General features: G+C 44.0%; 2 protein-coding genes across 12 annotated transcripts; both read left to right on the top strand.

Moving 5' to 3' along the window:
• Positions 1–265: 265 nt before the first annotated feature.
• On the top strand, positions 266–4,405 carry LOC127002076 (uncharacterized). 3 transcript variants are annotated; one of them, XM_050867530.1, is made up of 2 exons: positions 266–360; positions 1,182–4,405. In XM_050867530.1, the coding sequence occupies exon 2, from the start codon at positions 1,350–1,352 to the stop codon at positions 3,645–3,647; it is 2,298 nt and encodes a 765-aa protein (XP_050723487.1). In that variant the 5' UTR covers positions 266–360; positions 1,182–1,349; the 3' UTR covers positions 3,648–4,405. The 3 variants fall into 3 exon arrangements, with proteins under 3 accessions (XP_050723487.1, XP_050723494.1, XP_050723497.1); XM_050867537.1 differs by lacking the exon at positions 266–360 and adding an exon at positions 832–965; XM_050867540.1 differs by lacking the exon at positions 266–360 and adding an exon at positions 1,048–1,072.
• A 1,096-nt stretch (positions 4,406–5,501) lies between these two features.
• On the top strand, positions 5,502–19,320 carry LOC127002058 (uncharacterized). 9 transcript variants are annotated; one of them, XM_050867499.1, is made up of 3 exons: positions 5,502–6,164; positions 8,379–8,557; positions 15,867–19,320. In XM_050867499.1, the coding sequence occupies exons 2-3, from the start codon at positions 8,449–8,451 to the stop codon at positions 18,194–18,196; spliced, it is 2,439 nt and encodes an 812-aa protein (XP_050723456.1). In that variant the 5' UTR covers positions 5,502–6,164; positions 8,379–8,448; the 3' UTR covers positions 18,197–19,320. The 9 variants fall into 9 exon arrangements, with proteins under 9 accessions (XP_050723456.1, XP_050723445.1, XP_050723412.1 ...); XM_050867488.1 differs by having other exon boundaries at positions 8,072–8,557; XM_050867455.1 differs by lacking the exons at positions 5,502–6,164; positions 8,379–8,557 and adding exons at positions 12,564–12,683; positions 15,206–15,524.
• The last annotated feature ends 21 nt before the right edge of the window (positions 19,321–19,341 follow it).

The raw sequence follows: 19,341 nt of genomic DNA, 5'->3' as shown, positions 1-19,341 counted from the left end.
GTGGTACATGTTGATGGAGTCGGTGGTGGTACGTGGTGATGAATTAAGTGGTGTTGATGGAGTTTGTGTGTAATGCCAGTATCTAATTAAGGACGGAAAAAATAGAAATATAGGAAGCGAAAAATAGCTGAAGTATCGTAAGTAGATATAAGTGCTGCCCCGGAAGACTTTATATCTACTTACAATACTTAAACTACTTTTTGCTTCCTACATTTCTATTTTTTTCCGTCCTTATATTGAATACTGGCATTACATGTGTTGGCAGACGTGTGGCGGAGGAGCGCGCGTCGTGGTGGTGTTGGCAGCAGTGAGGCGCCAGCAGGGAGCAGAGGTAGTCGTCTGCTCACTCTACTCCTCTCGGTAAGTGACTTCACCCTAACACACCTCAGTACTCTCCTAGCTACACCATGGTCTTTTTACGCTTTCATATCTCCATTATTCTTATCCCGTAGACTCAAGGCATAGAGTCACTCACTATAGTACACACGATATAAGGCTGTCACTTCTTCAGTATTGTTTTTTTTGCCTTAGAACATGGAATCATTTATATAAGTCTACATTACTGAAGTCTACGGTAAATTGCTAAGAGAGGGAGAAAGTGTTGGAGGACGGGCGGACGAGGGGTAAAGATACAGCTGTCATTTCTTCATTATTGTTTTTTTGCCTCATTTCCTCTTAGAATCATTTATAAGTCTACATAACTCTGAAGTCTACGGTAGATGCTGGTTTGATTTGTTATTATATATGTTGCCAAGGCCCAAGAGAGGGAGAAAGTGTTGGAGGATGGGCAAACGAGGGGTAAAGATGTCCCTACCTGGTCCTGGAGACGAGATGCCAGAAGGAGGAAGTGCGGTCTTCATTTTTTGTGGTGTTATGTGCCACGTGAGGGACTCAGGGCGTGACAGGCGTGCTGCGGGATGCTGCCACCGCTGTCTCGCCCACCACACTTCCGCCCTGGGCCGTGTGTTTGTATAATAACCAGTAAACATAGAGGGAGGAAGGGCTGTAGCATCTTGGAGGGAGAGTTTGAAGGGTGAATTATGCATTGTTTACCTTGCGTGTTTACCAGAAGGTGGGTTGGTGTGATGATAGTGGGAAGATCTACAGCATGACTGATTGCTTGGAGGACATGCAGGCGCTCAGAACAACTTTCATCTAACTGTTCTTCCATCTCTCGGCAGGTGTGACCAGCTCCTGTAGGTGCCCCAGGTGTGTGTGCCGCTGACTGATGCCTCCCTCGTGAGCTCACCTTCATCTGCTGCATGCCCTTGTTCACACACTAGTGCACTACTGCCTTGCCTTCACTCATAACTTTAAGTTCTACCTACACCACCAACACCACCATCACCATGGCCATGCTCAGGGGTTACCTTTATGTGGATCTCATTGAGGCGGAAAACCTGCCTGATTGTGACACGGCATTCTTCAACATCGATCCTAAGGACACTTCAGATGCCTTTGCACAGATAAAGATTGGAAGCTCAGTCATCTGCAAGACAGCAGTGGTGAACAACGACCTCTCGCCCAAGTGGCAGGAGTCCCATAGGATCCCTGTGTGCCACAAGGCAGATGAGCTGCAGATCCAGGTGCTTGACAAGGATCACTTTAGTTCTGGTGTGCTTGGGGAAGTCAGCATCCGTCCTGAAGACCTCATGGACGGGGAGACGCTGGAGGGCTGGTACCCCCTGTCAGGCTGTGACGGACGCATCAACCTTAGGTTTACCTATATACCCAAAGAGGCGATTGATGCTACGTTTGAGGTGCCCGATTGCTACTTTCCTTTGCGTCAAGGGTGTAGTGTGACTCTGTATCAGGATGCCCACTGCCCCATGTTGCCCTTCTACGAGGGTATTCCAACAGAAAGCGGTGACCCCTATGATCCGCCCTGTGCCTGGAAAAACCTCTATCAGGCACTCAATAATGCCCAGAGGTTTATCTACATCACTGGATGGAGTGTATACACAGACATCACCCTTGTGCGGGTAGAGGGTGAGGAGGAAGATGAAGGAGTTGGGGAGACTGTTGGGGAGCTGCTGAAGAAGAAGGCTGAGGAGGGGGTGAAAGTTTTAGTGATGGTTTGGAATGAGAAAATGAGCACTGGTGTCACTGCTGGATTCATGGGCACCCACGATGAGGAAACACGAGCATATTTTGAAGACAGTGATGTTGAGGTGGCAGTCGTACCCCGCATCAAAAATCTTGAGGGTGTGGCTGCCTTCTTCCAGAACCAGTTTGCCCAGACCTGCTACACTCACCATCAGAAGACTGTTATCCTGGACTGCCCACCTGCTGAGAACGAGGAGCTACCAAGGATCCAGGCTTTCATTGGCGGCCTGGACATCACTGATGGCCGCTACGATACACCAGAGCACGAGCTGTTCAGGACCCTGCACACCTTACATCAAGGGGACTTTTACAATGGAGTGATCCCCACCACCAGTGATGAGGGTCCTCGCCAGCCCTGGCATGATATCCACTGCCAGGTGAGTGGTCCAATAGCTCGAGATATAATGAACAACTTTACGGAGCGGTGGCGAATGCAGGTGAATGAGCGTGAGTCTGCGCTGCTCCCACTCTCAGAAGAAGAGTTCTTATTAGAAGAGCCAGTGATTTGTGATGAAGAAAAGCTTTGGAGTGTCCAACTGTTTAGGTCCATCACCTCTGATTCTGCTCTGTTCGACTTTAACAGAATAAGTAGTATCCCCAAGAGGAAAGGAAAGTATGTTGATGACAGCATTCATCGAGCATATATTCACCATATCCGGCGAGCAGACAGCTTCATCTTCATAGAGAACCAGTACTTTTTGGGGTCTGCTTATAGTTGGAATGAGGAACAGGACACCAAGGCCCATCATCTCATCCCACAGGAAATCGCTCAGCGTATAGTGGAGAAGATTAATGCTGGAGAACACTTTGTTGCCTACATTGTGGTGCCCATGTTTCCTGAAGGTGATCCCACGAGTGGCCCAGTGCAGGAGATCCTACACTGGCAGCACCGCACCATGGAAATGATGTACCAGAGTATTGCTGAGGCAATTGAAGCCAACGAACTTGATACTCATCCCAGGGACTACCTTACATTTTTCTGCCTGGGTAAAGGGGAATGTGTTGATGACATCCCAGAGGACTTAACCCCACCACAACCTGAGACTCCTGCCAGCATACTACGAGAGAAGGCCCGACTCATGATATACGTTCACTCCAAGATGATGATAGTGGATGATGATTACATTATTGTTGGCTCAGCCAATATCAACCAGCGCAGCATGGGAGGCACCCGTGACACGGAGATTGCGGTGGGGGCCTTCCAGCCTATGCAAACACGGGAGGTGTGTGGAGAGCCTCGTGGGTCAGTGTTCCAGTTCAGAATGGCTTTGTGGGGAGAGCACCTGGGGGCTTTAGATGAGATATACCATAACCCAGGCTCTGTTGAGTGTGTACATGCTGTCAATGAGCTTGCAGATGCCAATTGGCAGGCTTATGCAGCTGATGAGCCATGCAAGATTGAAAGTCATTTAATGGCCTATCCAGTTGTTATTGGACAGGATGGTTCTGTGACTTCCCTAGAGGGTTCAGAGAACTTCCCTGATACTGAAGCTCCTGTCTTGGGAGCCCCTAATTTCTTGCCCAACAAGCTCACCACATAGGTCTGCTGCTCAATATACTTAATAGTTTTTGCTGCTGATTTATCAGTGACTGGTGATTGTCTACATGTGCCTGATTATTTAAGCCTTATATGCTTAATGTGACTGCAGCACACTCATAATTTACCAAGTAAAACTTTGATTAGGAATGGCTGCTATATCTCAGTTATCTATTTTTAGGAAAATGAGTTGCCTTATTGTAATATAATCATATTTTCATATTGCAAAATACTGGTAAGTGATATTAATGCCACTGAATGATTATATTTCTTGGATAGACATAATGGTCAATATTTTTAACATGGCTGCATGACTTAATAGTATTAAGTGTTTAAGTATACTGATGGACTCTTCCTCATGAGGAACTCTGTGTATCCTTGCCAAAGATAAATGTAGCTACGCCTTACCAGATATTTAGCAGCTATTAAACATAATGTAGGTAATGATTGTACTTGCAACTAAAAGGCATTCTAGTACAGCTTCAATCATGCAAGTATAATTATATTAACTTCATTATTTTGTATTAGTCTTTTCATAGAGATGCTTACAATAACTAAAGTTACATTTTCTCTCACATTCATCTTAAACATTCTGGGAAAACATGTACACAGTTCTTTAAGGCATATTATGGAGAAGTACTGCATTTACTGCTGCACCTAGCATCTTAGTTTACGGTAACAGCAAAATGTCATTCACCAGAAGATAAAGTGGTAAAGTGTCTTTTTGATATTTGATTGTTAGCATTACATGTCAACTTTCCATGTATTTGTGTTCATTATACCTACAGTATTATCTCCTCACTACTTTGCATATTGTGTATAGCATTCAAAGCTTCATGCTACTTAGTTTGTTCGAGAAAGCTATATTTGATTCGTATTTAGATGATTATTAGTAACAATAGAAAACCAGTGATCTAAAATGCAGCTCTTAAGTATATGCTACCTCCAGCTTGGTTTAGGAAGTTGTAGCTTTATAGTGCTGGTGGTGTTGGTGTGTGTTGTGGTTAGTAGGGAGCAGTGCCACAGCGTTGGCATTCAACATACAGTGTGTTCACTATGTTTTCCTGTTAAGTGTTAGATTGTCCACCACAGAAAAATATGAAAATGATACAGAATGAAGAGAACCATTATATAACTGACTTGTATCATGTCTGTCAGCATGCTGTTTGTGTAGAATTTGTTCCTTTATTATGTATCTCAACTTGAACCTTGTGACAGTGTTCAGGTGTCTTGCTATTCTGACAGGATGGTGCTACGTAGTCTGAATGTTTATGTAATTTTCTGAACTTGAACCTTGTTACAGTGTTCAGGACTTCAGGTTGTCTTCCTATCCTGACAGGATGGTGCTACGTAGTCTGAATGTTTATATATTTTTCTCAACTTGAACCTTGTGACAGTGTTCAGGTAGTCTTCCTATCCTGACAGGATGGTGCTACGTAGTCTGAATGTTTATATAATTTTCAGCATGATTTTGTAATATATATATATATATATATATATATATATATATATATATATATATATATATATATATATATATATATATATATATATATATATATATATATATATATATATATATATATATATATATATATATATATATATATATATATATATATATATATATATATATATATATATATATATATATATATATTTTTTTTTTTTTCTGATTCTTTAAATAATACTTTTTCACTGTGTAACATTTGTCATTAGCCTCCTGGTAGGTGTTGCATGGTGCAAATGTATACATTTCCTATCAGTGCCAGTTGTATACACAAGCAGAGGTGGACGGAGGTCCATGAAGCAGCCCGTGTCCCGCGGGAAGGCAGCGGTGCATTCAGTTGCGTTTTTGTGGGGGTAAGGGGAGGTGTGGGCGAGAGGAGTGTATGCTGCCACTCTATCTCCTTACTTTTCATAGCTGAAGGTATTGCTGCACTCATAAGAGAGGAAAATAATGGTTTCTGTCAAAATTTTCTACCATTGGATGTATAAGAAGAATTGTTTGTTCAAAAATTGTTGTTATTGGGTGGGTTTTATATTCTTTGCAATTGCCTTCAGAGGACAGGAAATATTGCCAAAGTCTAAATGAAATTTCAGGGAGGAGCTGTATCAGCCGTGAAAAGCGGAGGCTGGAGCGGTGATGAGGCCAGGTGTTACGGCTCATTACTCAGTAATTCCTCCGCCTGAAGCAGGGGAAGTATTTACTATATTAACTAAGGCGCTTGTCAGGTCGAGGCTACAGTTTAGTGTATGCATTAAAGTCTTACATAAACTTTCCATGTTCAAGATATCGGTAAATTATTATCTTGTAGACTCTGGGATCAACAGTAGATTACTCAAGGTGTTGAAATTCAAATATGGCGGGCACTGAAACACCCACATCCTCCTTTCTCTCCCCCCTCACCTCTAAAAATATGCCAGTCCCTTCCCCAGTCACACACACAGCTGCTAGTCAGTTGTACTCGCCCGCTGCCAGCACCGGGAGCATGCAGGTGCCTCCTCTACCTGGTCGAAGGTGATACAGACGAAAGTGAACCCATCAGACCCAGAAAAGATATATGTGAAGATCCCTTGACCGCCATCTTGCTCTTCCTGGATTGTTTTTGCGATAAACCTGTTTCGTGCGTCTACAACAGGTTACCAGAGTATATATATCTACTGGGAAGACGTTACTTGGCAGAAAGCTAGAGTAGTTTTATGTTCTCAGGGAAAAAAGTGATGTGCTTCAGCTGCCAGTGAAGGAATATATATATACGTGTGTGAATAAGGTGAAAGTGAAAGTGGGACGTAACAAAACCAACAAATAGCAGGTAACTCCAAGCGTGATTCATGCCACGTACATACAGTGTGAACCAGGTGAACCGAGGACGGGAGGAACTATATCTTTGCGGAGAAAAGGAACACAGCGGAGTTCTTTATTCTTCCCAGCAGCTGAGGTGACAAGTTGCCGCTGCTCACTACAAAGCCGCAGCCCATACCGTGGTTGAGTTGACAAGGTTTGTTTTTGTATTTGAGAACACGGAGGAGAAATTCCCAACACCTTCAAAGCCTCGCCGCCGACTATTTCGCGCTACATTTGCACGACTTATGCCAGAGTCAAGGCCAAACCACCCAAGATAAAGATACTTATCTAAATTATTAAATGTTAGAGTCCTTCCAGCTATCTCCGTGACGTAAGATTAGATATAAATGATGTCTACGGCGTGAGATCATGATATATAAAAGATGTGTGTAGTCACTCAAGACAAAGCCCCTGCTCTCATTTATGACACCTTTCATTAGAAAAAAACGTGCTTGTGCATTTTGTTTATGAGAACCAGATACGGCTGGCTCAAGGGGAAGGAAAGTTTTATGGTCGTATTTTAAAACATTTCGTCGCCCAAGTTCACATATTTGACATGGTTTTCGTAGGAGCTGTAGGCCTTACCAGGGGTAGTTTTATGACCCTGGTGGTAGTTTGACCCTTCTTCTGTGCCATGAACCCTAAAAACACTCATGAAAAGCAGATTGATCCCCTCTTTGACCTTTAGAAATAGTTGATGTGAGCAGCGATGGTGTCTTTAAATACGGCTCTTAATATTCATGACATTCATTACCGAGTGGAAGCTCTTCACAAGTGTTCCTCAAGTATAACGTAACGGCACCTCGCGTCATTACACCCCGGTATCCCCTTGAATGGATGCAAGCAGGAAATCCCACGGTATTTTTGGTTTGACAAATTTCCTGTAGAATTATTCAAGTGTTTCCAGACTTCAGTGAGTACTTCCATACTTGCCAAATGACATCACTTCCGCTTCACGCTCCCCCCCACTGTTAGGTCTCGCCCAAATAAGGTTATGCTTGAAACCTTACTTCGATGACCACCAATTAGTGCGTCCTTTCATAACAACAAGGATTTCATGTTTATATATATTATTTTTATATAAAAGATGCTTGGCCTCCGTAGACTCACAACGTCCGACCATATCAACAACTTTGTCATCGAAACTGCTACAATAGTGGATGATGGAAGACAGGTGATAAAGATCCCTGTTGGAAAAAAAAAATGCTGGAGTGACAACCGAGACTGCTTTTGCCACTCCTCGAGGTGACGTGACAACGCAAAAGTAGCGAGAGTGGCGGAGCGTGGTTGTGAAATACCCTAAATTGACGTAACTACGGAGGCGTGGCCTTAATTTGTCGGACGGGAAGTATGGCCGTGATTGAGGTGGTGGCACGAGGGGGCGGTTGCTAGGGTTATGTCAGTGAATCCTACACCTACACACCCTATACTTGAGATGTCACTGGTTGTGTTAATGGTGTCGAACGTCCTGTGAGAAACAACAGACGAGTGTAAAAAGTTTGTGTGTGAATTTGAAAATGGAATACAATAGATTCAACAAGACATAGTTCAGGTTTAAAATATGTATACCTATGCTTCAGCACATCAAAGAATTATATAAGTGACATTATTGCAGCAAAAACTGAAAATTATGTGAACTCTGTAAACTATGTAAACAAATAACGTCACCATTAAGGAAAACGAACAAACCAAAAGTCGTATACGCCTCAACATCACTGCAAAGAAAAAGTTTGACTACCAATAACATAGAAAACCTCGCATTGAAAAAAAGAAAAAAAAAAGAAAAGAGATGAACTGTTACGTGACTCAGTTCAGGGATCCTTTAAGCAGCCGTGCATATATTAACGCCGATTCAGAGAAGTGACGTGAAAAGTTTTCGTTTTTAAGGCTAAGAAACATATTGATGACATAAACACTGACTGACATCCGGTGACGCGTGATATATAAGGTCTGCGCCATGGCGGGGTACGGTCAGTTCTTCTCCAAACTGATGGGGGTGAAGGACACTGTGCAGTCCCACGTCTTGGAGATTGCCGAGACCTACACGAGCAGGAGCGAGGAGCCAGGTAACTCGGGGGTGAGGTATGGGAGGCTGTTAGCTTAATTAAAAAAAACGGCTACAAAATTGTTTAAAACCGCGGATCACAGGAGCGAATTTACTGGACCCACTGATATGTTATCTAATACCTAGAAAAAGATAACATGCCAATCTACTCCTTTCATATTGTGTTCTTAATATCTTTATGCTCTTATGTATGTATAGTCATAAAGTCATTCATGCATCCAGTAACTGATTTTTCATTCCTTGTTGTTTGCTTTGTTGTTGTTTTATTATTTTTCTCATTCTTATTCATATTTTTGTCTTTTCTTCTTCTTCTTCTTCTTCTTCTTCTTCTTCTTCTTCTCCTCTTCCTCCTCCTCCTTCTTCTTTTTCTTCTTCTTCTTCTTCTTCTTCTTCTTATTATTAGTTGTAGTAGTAGTAGTAGTAGTATTTTTTTCTCCTCCTGGTCGTCGTCCTCCTTTTTTTTTTCTTCTTCTTCTTCTTTTCCCCTCCTCCTCCTCCTCCACCATCTCCCTCTCTTCTCCTTCTTCTTCTTCTTCTTATTATTATTATTATTATTATTATTATTATTATTATTATTATTATTATTATTATTATTATTATTATTATTATTATTATTATTCCACTATTGCAATGGTTAGAGGTTGGTATCAAAGGTAAGGTAGATTCGCTCCTGTTGTGCAGGTGTGACTGGCTTTTAGGCCTAATTAACAGGTGTGGCTTTTACGGCTTCCTTATTTAAATATTTGACACCTCGGAGACACTGGAGGCTTTCATGGCACGCTTTTTGAGTAAGGTGACCAGATTTCTGAGACAAATCCGGGGACATTTTCGGTTTAGAGGCGTAAAAACCTACAAAACATGTAGTGTTTTTGTCATTGAAAAACTAAAACGGGGACACTGCCCTTACCATTCATAAAGCAGCATTCAAAAGTTTATCTCACCCTATTTATCCTAAATTGCAATGGAACTGAATAAAAATTCAATTGATTAACTGAGTTTTTTTCTCTGATCAAAGTAGCTGAGATCAAGAACATCCATAAAATCAGCTGTAGAAAACAAGTATCAGCCAGACACTTCATCCAAACTAAGGCCTCCTCCTTATTCCTGGCATTCTAAAATATATAGTAAAAGTAAGAGGATCTTTCAGTCACAGAGAAAACCGGGGACATTTCCGGGGACAGCAGTAGCCGGGGACAGGTCACTGAAAACGGGGACTGTCCCCGGAAACCGGGGACGTCTGGTCACCCTATTTTTGAAGCTTTTTTTTATGCTACATTTTACTCGCTTCGTGGATGTTTGATATTTAGTTCTTTTCGATCGATTAACTCGGGCGACACGCAAGGATGTCTTTTTTTTTTTTTTTTTTTTTTTATTTATTTATTTCGGATATTAAATGCTTCGCAGGGGCAAGTATATTTGTGCTAGGTTTTCTTATCTGATGTTACTTACTAACTCCTTGCTTGACTTTTTTTTCCCCGTGGTCGAATAACAAGGAAATGAGCAAAGATCACCTCTAAAGTCCTTGGGTCACGGGAGACAAACTGTGAAGTGCCGTTGCTATTTTTTGCTTGATTTTCTCGGCCATGGCAGCTTGCATAAGAGAGAGAGAGAGAGAGAGAGAGAGAGAGAGAGAGAGAGAGAGAGAGAGAGGTAACAATTCCCCCACTATCGAAAACACGAAAATACCGGAACCCTACTATACAAGACCTCATTCATCCCAACTTCAATAGGACTAAAAGGAACCGGTTAGCTACTCCCGTGTTCTAGCTCCTCTGCGCTCTTATCTATAAAATTATGTAAGTGCCGACACGCCTTGTCACGTATGAATATTCTACTAACAAACAATTATCATAGGATCGTGCAGCTATTTACATCTGGCCTAACGAAAGTTGGCTTAGCTCGATGCTTGGATATAGCAATGGGTACAGGATTAGCTTAGGAAGGGGATAGGTAAAAACTTGGTCACAGATATAGGGTAGTGGATGAATGAAACAAATTAAGTGTATAGAACAATTATTGGGGCAAATACGATTGAAAGGTTTAAATGGAAGTTAGATAGATCGAGTTATGGTTGGGTGGAGAGACGGAGTTGTGTTATGTTGATTATGTAACGCGTAGTCAGCCAGAGAGACAAACAAAAATTAAGACATAATATCCGAATGAAGAGATGTTATGTTTAGGTAAGGAGAGAGAGAGAGAGAGGGAGAGAGAGAGAGAGATATACATACATAGAAAATCAGACCACGCAGAGAGATATACATACATAGAAAATCAGACCACACAGACCCCATGGTCCAGACTAGGTGATCTGTCCTTAAACCTAAGTGGTTCTACATTAATCAGGTGGCTCCAAAACTTTGCATTTCTACTCATGTTAATATTAAGTTGAATGAAGTGTCGGTCGAGCTTGTTTTTAAAGGAGTGAATCGTGTTACACTGGACCACTGAAGGTTAGAGCTTATTCTATTCAGAAAATTTTGCAGCAATCTGAATGTACTTGTTTACATTTAAGTTTATGCCATTATTCCTCGTTCGCAGTGTCATTGATCATAAACAATTTTGATTTGTCCACATTCGTAGAGAGAGAGAGAGAGAGAGAGAGAGAGAGAGAGAGAGAGAGAGAGAGAGAGAGAGAGAGAGACGAGTTGAAGTGGTGGTTATTTAGTGCATCCATGGTTATTGCGTGAGTAAATCGCAGCTGTGTGTGTGTGTGTGTGTTGAGGAGCAGAGTATGTAGTGCGTCTCAAGGTCTTGCCATCCTTCTCGCTCCTCCCCCTTGGCCCCTTTGGCCCTCCTTCGCGGTTTCCTTCCACGGCGTTGTTCCCTCGCTCCGCCCCGCACCACTCTCCCTGCCGCTCAGGTATCGCTCGCACATACGTACTATTTCGTGTGACTTTATATTGCGTAAAACTCGAAGCTCATGTAAATTATTCTAGTTTTCCCAAATGAGCGAGCTTATAGTTTATTTTTTAGTGCTGAAACGTGTATTTTGTAAATCATATAATAATGAAAAAACGTGATGTCGAGTGTGCTGCCAACTGTTTCGTTCTGTAGGAATCAGCTGTTAAGGAAATTAAAGGGCAATTGTCTGGTATAATTTATATGAAAAAGTGAAACTAGCTGGCCATGGCGGGGGCGGCATGAGAGGAGGGAAGGCGGCCACAAGTCTCCCACTCCCTCTCTCCCTCCCCAAATGGTGGCGGGCGGAGGCGAGTCTGCCATGGTTTGCCGTGGCGCCTGTTCTGGGTGGATCACTCTTGGTAATCACAATCACATGTTGATGAAGCCGAATAGTTGTGGCGCACCAGAAGGAGGCTGAAGGACGTGCACGAAGTTTCTTTTTTTCCTGTTTTTGTAAAGTTTCCCTGTCCTCCACATATCTGAGACTTTAACCTTGTTTACTGCGTTGTGCACACACTGATTACAACAGCTCCGTAGTGTATAACAAAACGTAAAAAGGCGAAAGAGCAGACTTTGTGTACGGATACTTTTTTATTTCTTCTTTAGCTCCTTCGCCGTCCTTTGTGTTGCCGTGATAAGGTCGTCAGATAATCGCGAAAAAGTATTTGCTAGACGTATTTGATCTCCGTTGGCGTTTCCGTGAGTGTAGTGGGCGTGGGGGCGCGTGAATGTGTGACAGCGTGGGCAAGGTAAGACTGGGAGGGCGCCCTTGGCAGAGGAAAGGTGTATGCCATTAAGCGGTCTCCCTCTAACCTTAGGGGAGTCAGGTATTTTTCATAATACTTCATCTTATAATGAAACTTTTCGTTCACTTTGGTGCTCGCTTCTCTCCCCTAAATGTCACTCAGAGAGTATATATGTAAAAAAATAACTTAAAAGTGTATTATTGCCAGGCCGTATGTTTTTTTCATTAAGATTCAAGCAATTTTACCTCGATGAAGTACGGCGTAGCTTGCAATTTTTTGCTGGTCGCTGAATTGTGGGACGGATCGGGGTTGGGACGAGGGTTGGAAGGGAGGTGGGTGGGGAGGTGTAGCAGGGCTAAGTGTGTGTGTGTGTGTGTGTGTGGTTTCACTGAGTGTCTGAGTCAGTCAGTCAGTGTGGCGCTTGCCTTCCTTTGGTGTGTGGACCTGCCGTTGTTCCTTGACCTCCGAAACTTGATTCTTGTAAGAGTACTCAGCCCTTGGCGACGGGAGGGGGGAAACCTTAAACACAGACGCTCTTTGAGGCGGCAACACGATAGGGTTGTGGCTGTGCTGGTGCTCTGGTCATGGTGGTGGTGGCAGCGGAGCGTTGTATAAACTTCCCCTGCAGTGAACTCTTCTCCGTCAGCTGTACAGCACTGAACTTAATCGCGATGTCTTGACTCAAGTTCCGTCGCTTTATACAAGTGTGGAGTGACTGTTGCCGTCCGTGTTGAGATGAAGTGTTATTATTTCATATGATTCTGGCGACTGTATGGGACTTGGGAGCTTGCCAGCGCTAGACCGTCTGGAAACAAGCCATTTGTGATTTGCTGTCTGTCAGTGTCCTACTGAACAGGGAGCAGCACACAGGAAGTAGTTTCAAGGCTGACATTCCTAACAAATTTCTAGTCGCTTCATGATGTCAAATCAGTGAAGGTTACTGAACAGCAGACAGGATGACGGAATGTTCGTGTGTCCGACCTGGTGTTCTGCGACGCGGCAGCGACTGTTGGAAATAATGTGAATTAGTAAACAGGTAGACAGTGTACCGTTCTCACTAGTCTATCACGTGTGTGTGTGTATGTGTGTGTGTCAGAGAGAGAGAGAGAGAGAGAGAGAGAGAGAGAGAGAGAGAGAATCAATGCATTGACCACATGCACCATGGACAGACGGGTCGAGGGGTGTGTCTGGGCCCAGTGTGCCAGTCAGTCAGTGTTGGCTGGGAGGTGGGGTTGTGTGCATGGCGGGACGAGGGGCTCCGCCGCGTGAGTCAATTCAATAACGTATCTGTGAGTATGGGAACTGAAAGATAGGACGCAGGAAGGGAATTGAAGAGTCATATAGGATTCATAGTGGTAGGTTTAATATTTCCTATTCATTTGCTTACATTGCTATATAGTGTTGATATCGCGTAACAAGGACTCGCTTCTCACCTTCCGCCCCCCCTCCCCCTCTCCTATGAGAAAGGGAGGGGAGGCCAGGCTAGGTGTGCGCGTATACTTGTCGCCGCCAAGAGGGGAAGAGCAGGAGGATGAGGCAAACCTGTATTGTTGTAGAACATAATACAAACAACAGCTTGTGTGTGTGTGTGTGTGTGTGTGTGTGTGTGTGTGTGATTGCTGAGACTAGCAAGGAAGTGTTCTCGCAGTGATGTCACGTTCGCATTGTTGATCTAAGAAATAGAAAGGCGTGGTAAGCGTTGACATTTTTTTCTATTAATGGTAAAGGAGACAGACCAACGGCTTAAGTCACAAGAATATCCACAAAATTGATAATCCTCTAAAGATAATAGAGAAAGATTTAAAAAACAGAATATAACATTAAATTCAGGAGGTGTTTCGATCCTCCCCTTTAGAAATATATGATTATGAGACGTTTATTACGAATGTTCTTTCTTTATGATCTGTCTGCTACCAATCTTTCGGCTTCACTGTCCAAGGTCACGTGTAGTCCCGTCACCCGGCCAGAGAATCATTTACGACGCCCTTTCAACAGTTTATTAACAAGGCCTCACTCTTCCACCCACTCACTGGCCACATCTCCCTTCCTCCCCTTCTTTGGTCCCTCCCTCTCCTTCTTACCATACCCCTCCCCCACCAGCATTACCCTCCCCCTTCTGCCGCTGCGTCCCCTCTCCTCCCACTTCAGAGCGACGTTTAGGAGGTTTGATTGAAATGTTAAGTTAATTCACCTCTTGAAAGCTTTCTTACAATAATGGTAACGCAATCCGAGTCTAAAGTAAAGCATATGCATGTTATACAGGGACGGTAATCTTACTTTTTATCTCAAATGAATGACAGGGGCCGGTTTATCTTTCATTGATTAAAGATAAGCAATCACGAGTGAGGACCGATAGTAATTTATGGTTCAGGAAGTAGTAGCGATTAATTAACCTTTCTCCTGTTCTTCCGTAAAGCCCAGCGTAAACAAGCCATATAAATAAAAAGAGGAGCAATAAAACAAATGTGGAAGAGGTGAAGAGTTTGAGAAGCTGTAATAATGTAGGTGAAGAGGCTGCGATAACGTTCAGATTCGAGACAGATAAACCCCCTCTCCCCCCCTCTACGTTTTGGCAGCGAATCACTTAGCGGAGTAGTGCGAGACGGGGAGGATGCCTCGTAAATGTGGTGCTGGTGTGGGGGAATGTTTTGATACTTGCTCAAGCATCCTCCTCCAACCATTCCGTTGTCTGACGCGATGTAAGTAGCTACACGAGATATTGCATTGAGTTTGGTGGTGGATGATGCTCTAGTAACTTTGTATGCGTGTTGGTCTTTGTGGTGATAACGATGAACAGCGATATATTATGTAAACTTTTGGTATCAAGGCGGCTCTTGTGATAGTTATGCAAACTGGGGCGTGGCGTTGTGTGTGTGTGTGTGTGTGTGTGTGTGTGTGTGTGTGTGTGTGTGTGTGTGTGTCGTTGCGTGACGGCACAAAAGTATGAACGGTAGGTTGCGACACGAAGTCTATGTTACATCTACACTTTCTCCACGTCTCAGGAAGCTTTGTGTTAGTAGATGGACAGTATGTAATGAAAACACCAATAGGACCCTTAGCGGTAGCACAAAGCACAGTAGAGCACCTGGAGTGAGAAGGGGACAGGTGGTGGCGTTAGTGGTGCAGGGTGAGAGTTGTGGGTGCAGCCGAGGATGTGCTTGGTGTGCTTCCTTCAGTACCTCGGGGCAGCCATGGGTCGAACGGCAGCAGGAGCTTGTGGGGCCAGGCAAGGGGAGTATGCTCTCACGGAAGGCGGTGACCAACAAGAGGAGGGACGACCGCCCTGCCGTTCTAAGAAGGACTGGCGTTACTACCTCTGCTGTGAGTCTGTGCATGGGATGCTTTCTCCAACCTGCGGCAGGGATAAAACCCTTTTTGTATCACTGTGTTTAGTAGTTACTTGTGTTTATTGCCTTCTGTGTTGCATGAGTAAGTGAAGGGGCTTTTTTTTTTTTGTTCTTCTTTTGCTCTGCAGTATTAGCTAACTTTTCGTGAACTTTGAAATTTCAATCTTTCAAGATAACGTTGACATGCCATGTTCATATTAGTTATGATCGAGATAAGATTACTGGCATTGTTAATTTAGAAAAAGTAGGTGTAGAATCATTCTGAAGGCGCGTGATAATCAGGTGGTCGCGATTCTTAATAAGTGTGTCTCCGCAGGTTTCAGCAGCGGCGGAGCGCGTGCCCAGCGAGGCAAGATGGTCTTCCTGCATGGAGTTCTCTACTTGGAGGTGATTGAGGCGAATGGGCTCCCTGATGTGGACACCTCGTGGTTCCGCTCTGCCAAGGACGTCTCTGACCCCTACGTGACGGTGGACACATGCTGCGGTGGCAAGAAGACATGTCGCATCACCAAGACCTCCATCATCTACAACTCACTTAACCCACACTGGGGCGAGAAGTTCCGGATTGAGATGTGTCACGAAACGGAATCACTCTTATTCACTGTTAAAGATCTCGACCTGGTGAAGGTGGAGTGTATGGGCTACATGAGCATCCGTGCCGATGACCTGTTGCAAGAAGAGCCTGTCACCGGATGGTTCCCGCTCATTGGCAAGGACGGCAACCCTGCAGGCTCTATCAATGTATCAATGCGATATCTCTCTGTCTCCTCCATCACTCGCTCTAACGAGGTGCCAGACACTGTGTTTCCACTTCGCAGTGGCTGCCGCGTTCGTCTCTACCAGGACGCCCACACGCCAGCGATATCGCCTATCACCGACGTGCAAACGGCCAGCGGGGAGCAGTATCAACCGCCGCAGCTGTGGGAGGACATCACCCAGGCCTTGGAAAACGCCCAGCAACTTATTTATATTATCGGATGGAGCGTCAAGGCAGACGTAAGTTTGATACGAAATGGCGAGTGCGAAAACCTGGGTGACCTGTTGAAGCGTAAAGCGAATGACGGCGTAAGGGTGATGGTGATGGTATGGAATGAGGCCATGAGCACAGATCTGTACACGTCTGGCGTCATGGGGACTCATGACGAGGAGACACGCATCTTTTTCGAGGGTACTGAGGTGGAGGTATTCCTTTCCCCACGTCAGAAAAACAAAGGCAAGATCATGGAGAACAACTTTGTGTCCACGCTTTATACTCATCACCAAAAGTGTGTCATCGTGGACGCCGAGGCAGAGGGCGACGAACGGCGGCGTCTGGTGGCATTTGCTGGAGGTATCGACCTGACGGATGGACGATGGGACACACCTGAACATCCACTCTTCAAAACTCTTCCCGAGCAGCACCAACACGATTTTTACAATGGAGTGTGTACGGCCAGCGTGAAGACAGGCCCGCGTCAACCATGGCACGACATTCATATGTATATGGAAGGGCAAGTTGCCTATGACCTTCTCACCAACTTTGTTGAGAGATGGCGGCGTCAGGCCACGGACAGGGAGAATCGTTTGCTGGCCGTCAATGAAGATGACTTTGTACTGGACTGGGAGGCCCCTGATGAGAACCCTTGGAGTGTGCAGTTCTTCCGCTCCATAAATTCAGATTCAGCACAATTTGACACCAATGTGTTAGATCGCCTCCTGGCCAGGAAGGGGCGACTTTTTGACAACTCCATCCAGCGAGCCTATGTCCACCACATCCGACGAGCCAAACGATTCATTTACCTGGAGAATCAGTATTTCCTCGGGTCGGCTCATGGCTGGTTGGTACAAGAGGCCAAGTGCCCTCACCTCATTCCCATCGAGCTCACCACCAGGATCATCAATGCCATCAAGGCGGGTGAAGACTTCCGGGTGTACGTTGTGGTGCCTATCCATCCTGAGGGTGATCCCACCTCCTCTGCCGTGCAGGAGATCCTTCACTGGCAACATCGCACCATGGAAATGATGTACAGGAAGATCGCCAGAGCCATTCGCAAGGCTCGGATCGAGGCCCACCCCACTGACTACCTCAGCTTCTTCTGTCTAGGCAAGCGTGAGGGACCAGATGAAGTGCCAGAGGGACTGGATCAACCAGACTCCAACTCAGTGGCTGCAAAGGTGCGTGAGAGCCTCCGCTTTATGATTTATGTGCATTCTAAGATGGCCATCTTTGATGACGAGTACATAATCGTGGGCTCAGCCAACATTAATGAGCGCAGCATGAGTGGTAACAGAGATACAGAAATGGCAGTGGGTGCCTTCCAGCCTCAGTTCACCAAAGAGGAATGTGGTGATGGTGAGATAGAGGGAGATGTGCGCACGTTCCGCATGTCTCTTTGGGCAGAGCACTGTGGTGCTCACATGGAGGAGCACAAGAGCCCCTCATCCACAGCCTGTATGGCTGCCCTCAAGACTCTGGGTGAAGCCAACCTCCAGAAGTACCTCTCACCTGAGCCAGAACATAATGATTCTCACCTGATGACATACCCACTTGCAGTGTCTGATGATGGCCATGTTGAGTTGAGGGAAGACTGCCCAAAATTCCCAGACACTGGTGGCTCTGTCACTGGTAAGAACTCAAACTTCTTGCCAAACTCCCTCACCACATGAACAGCCTTGCCATGTCCACAGAGCAAGCTAGGAAACTGGCCTTGGGAAGACCTTGGAGATGACAAATTACCTTGCAGAAGTCCTGTTTTTTGCGGGTGTTGCTGGTTTGTCATGACCAGAGGCATAAAGGGATGCTGTGCTGCCGTGCTGGAGAATGTTTGGTATGATTTTATTTCCAGGTACAAACACTGATGAATTTGCACAAAGTGAATGTAAAGGAAAGTCTTTTATTTAGATTGTACTGCATGATTAGCACAACTTCACCATGAAACTAAACGGTGTCTATTGTCCAACGCACATAGGAATTTAATAGCATAAAGTTATTTTGTTATTTTGTGTATACAGACCGGGATGATATATTTTGATTAATTGCAGAGGACTTATTGAATGGTACAAACTCAGAAATATGTAGAAATCATTTATATAGAACTTTGCCAACAATTAATCAATTAATTAAAAAACTGACTATTATTGAATTTATACATTAGATTTGAGGATAAATTATATGATTTGCCTTGCTTGTTTTTGTATTATGAACTCTTTTTTCCATCATCATATGTTTCAATTTGTGCTAATTTTTGTGTGGCATCAGAGTTTTGGGAAGGCTAGAGAAGGAGAATGCAATAGATGTTCAAATCTTGCCTTAACGTGTTGTGTTTATTGCTTTGCCAGTAAGGACAAAGCTGAATATTGTGTGTGTGTGTTGGTGCTCAGCATTTTGTGGTTATATAGTCTTGATCTTGCATTTACTGTTATTATTGTCCAATATATTAGCACAAGGGTGGGAACAGGGTGGGAGGGGAGGGAAAGAGTGATTGTTGTTATTGTATTAGCCACTGTAGAGTAAAAAAAATTAATGCATGCTCTAAGTGCTTAAAATTAATATCTTTCATTATAATTCATGTACGTTACAGTACGTATACAACAAGTTTCGTAATTTGACCGCAAAAATTTGAAGAGAAAAAAATCTGTGTTTGCCTACAATATACATTTTTAATAAATATAATATTTTTAACTTAAGTACTTTAGGATAGTAGTTATTCTCCTTGGGAGGATTCCTGACTACCTACCATTAATTCGTGTCTGGAGTATGCAATGTTCTATATAAAGACAAATTGCCAAAGGATCAGCTATTATTTTAGAAC

This window comes from Eriocheir sinensis, chromosome 2, assembly GCF_024679095.1.
Source record: "Eriocheir sinensis breed Jianghai 21 chromosome 2, ASM2467909v1, whole genome shotgun sequence".
Taxonomy (NCBI): Eukaryota; Metazoa; Arthropoda; class Malacostraca; order Decapoda; family Varunidae; genus Eriocheir; species Eriocheir sinensis.
The sequence above is the reverse complement of the archived record's forward strand: the minus strand, read 5'-3'. Positions and strand labels throughout refer to the sequence as shown.

Bases quoted from the DNA above. Each gene is read 5' to 3' on its own strand.
- LOC127002058 (XM_050867436.1), top strand. From the start codon at position 13,358: ATGCACCATGGACAGACGGGTCGAGGGGTGTGTCTGGGCCCAGTGTGC. The intron at 13,493-15,379 runs GTGAGTATGGGA...TGCTTCCTTCAG, and splicing joins GTCAATTCAATAACGTATCT to TACCTCGGGGCAGCCATGGG. The intron at 15,525-15,866 runs GTGAGTCTGTGC...GTGTCTCCGCAG, and splicing joins CTGGCGTTACTACCTCTGCT to GTTTCAGCAGCGGCGGAGCG.
- LOC127002076 (XM_050867530.1), top strand. From the start codon at position 1,350: ATGGCCATGCTCAGGGGTTACCTTTATGTGGATCTCATTGAGGCGGAA.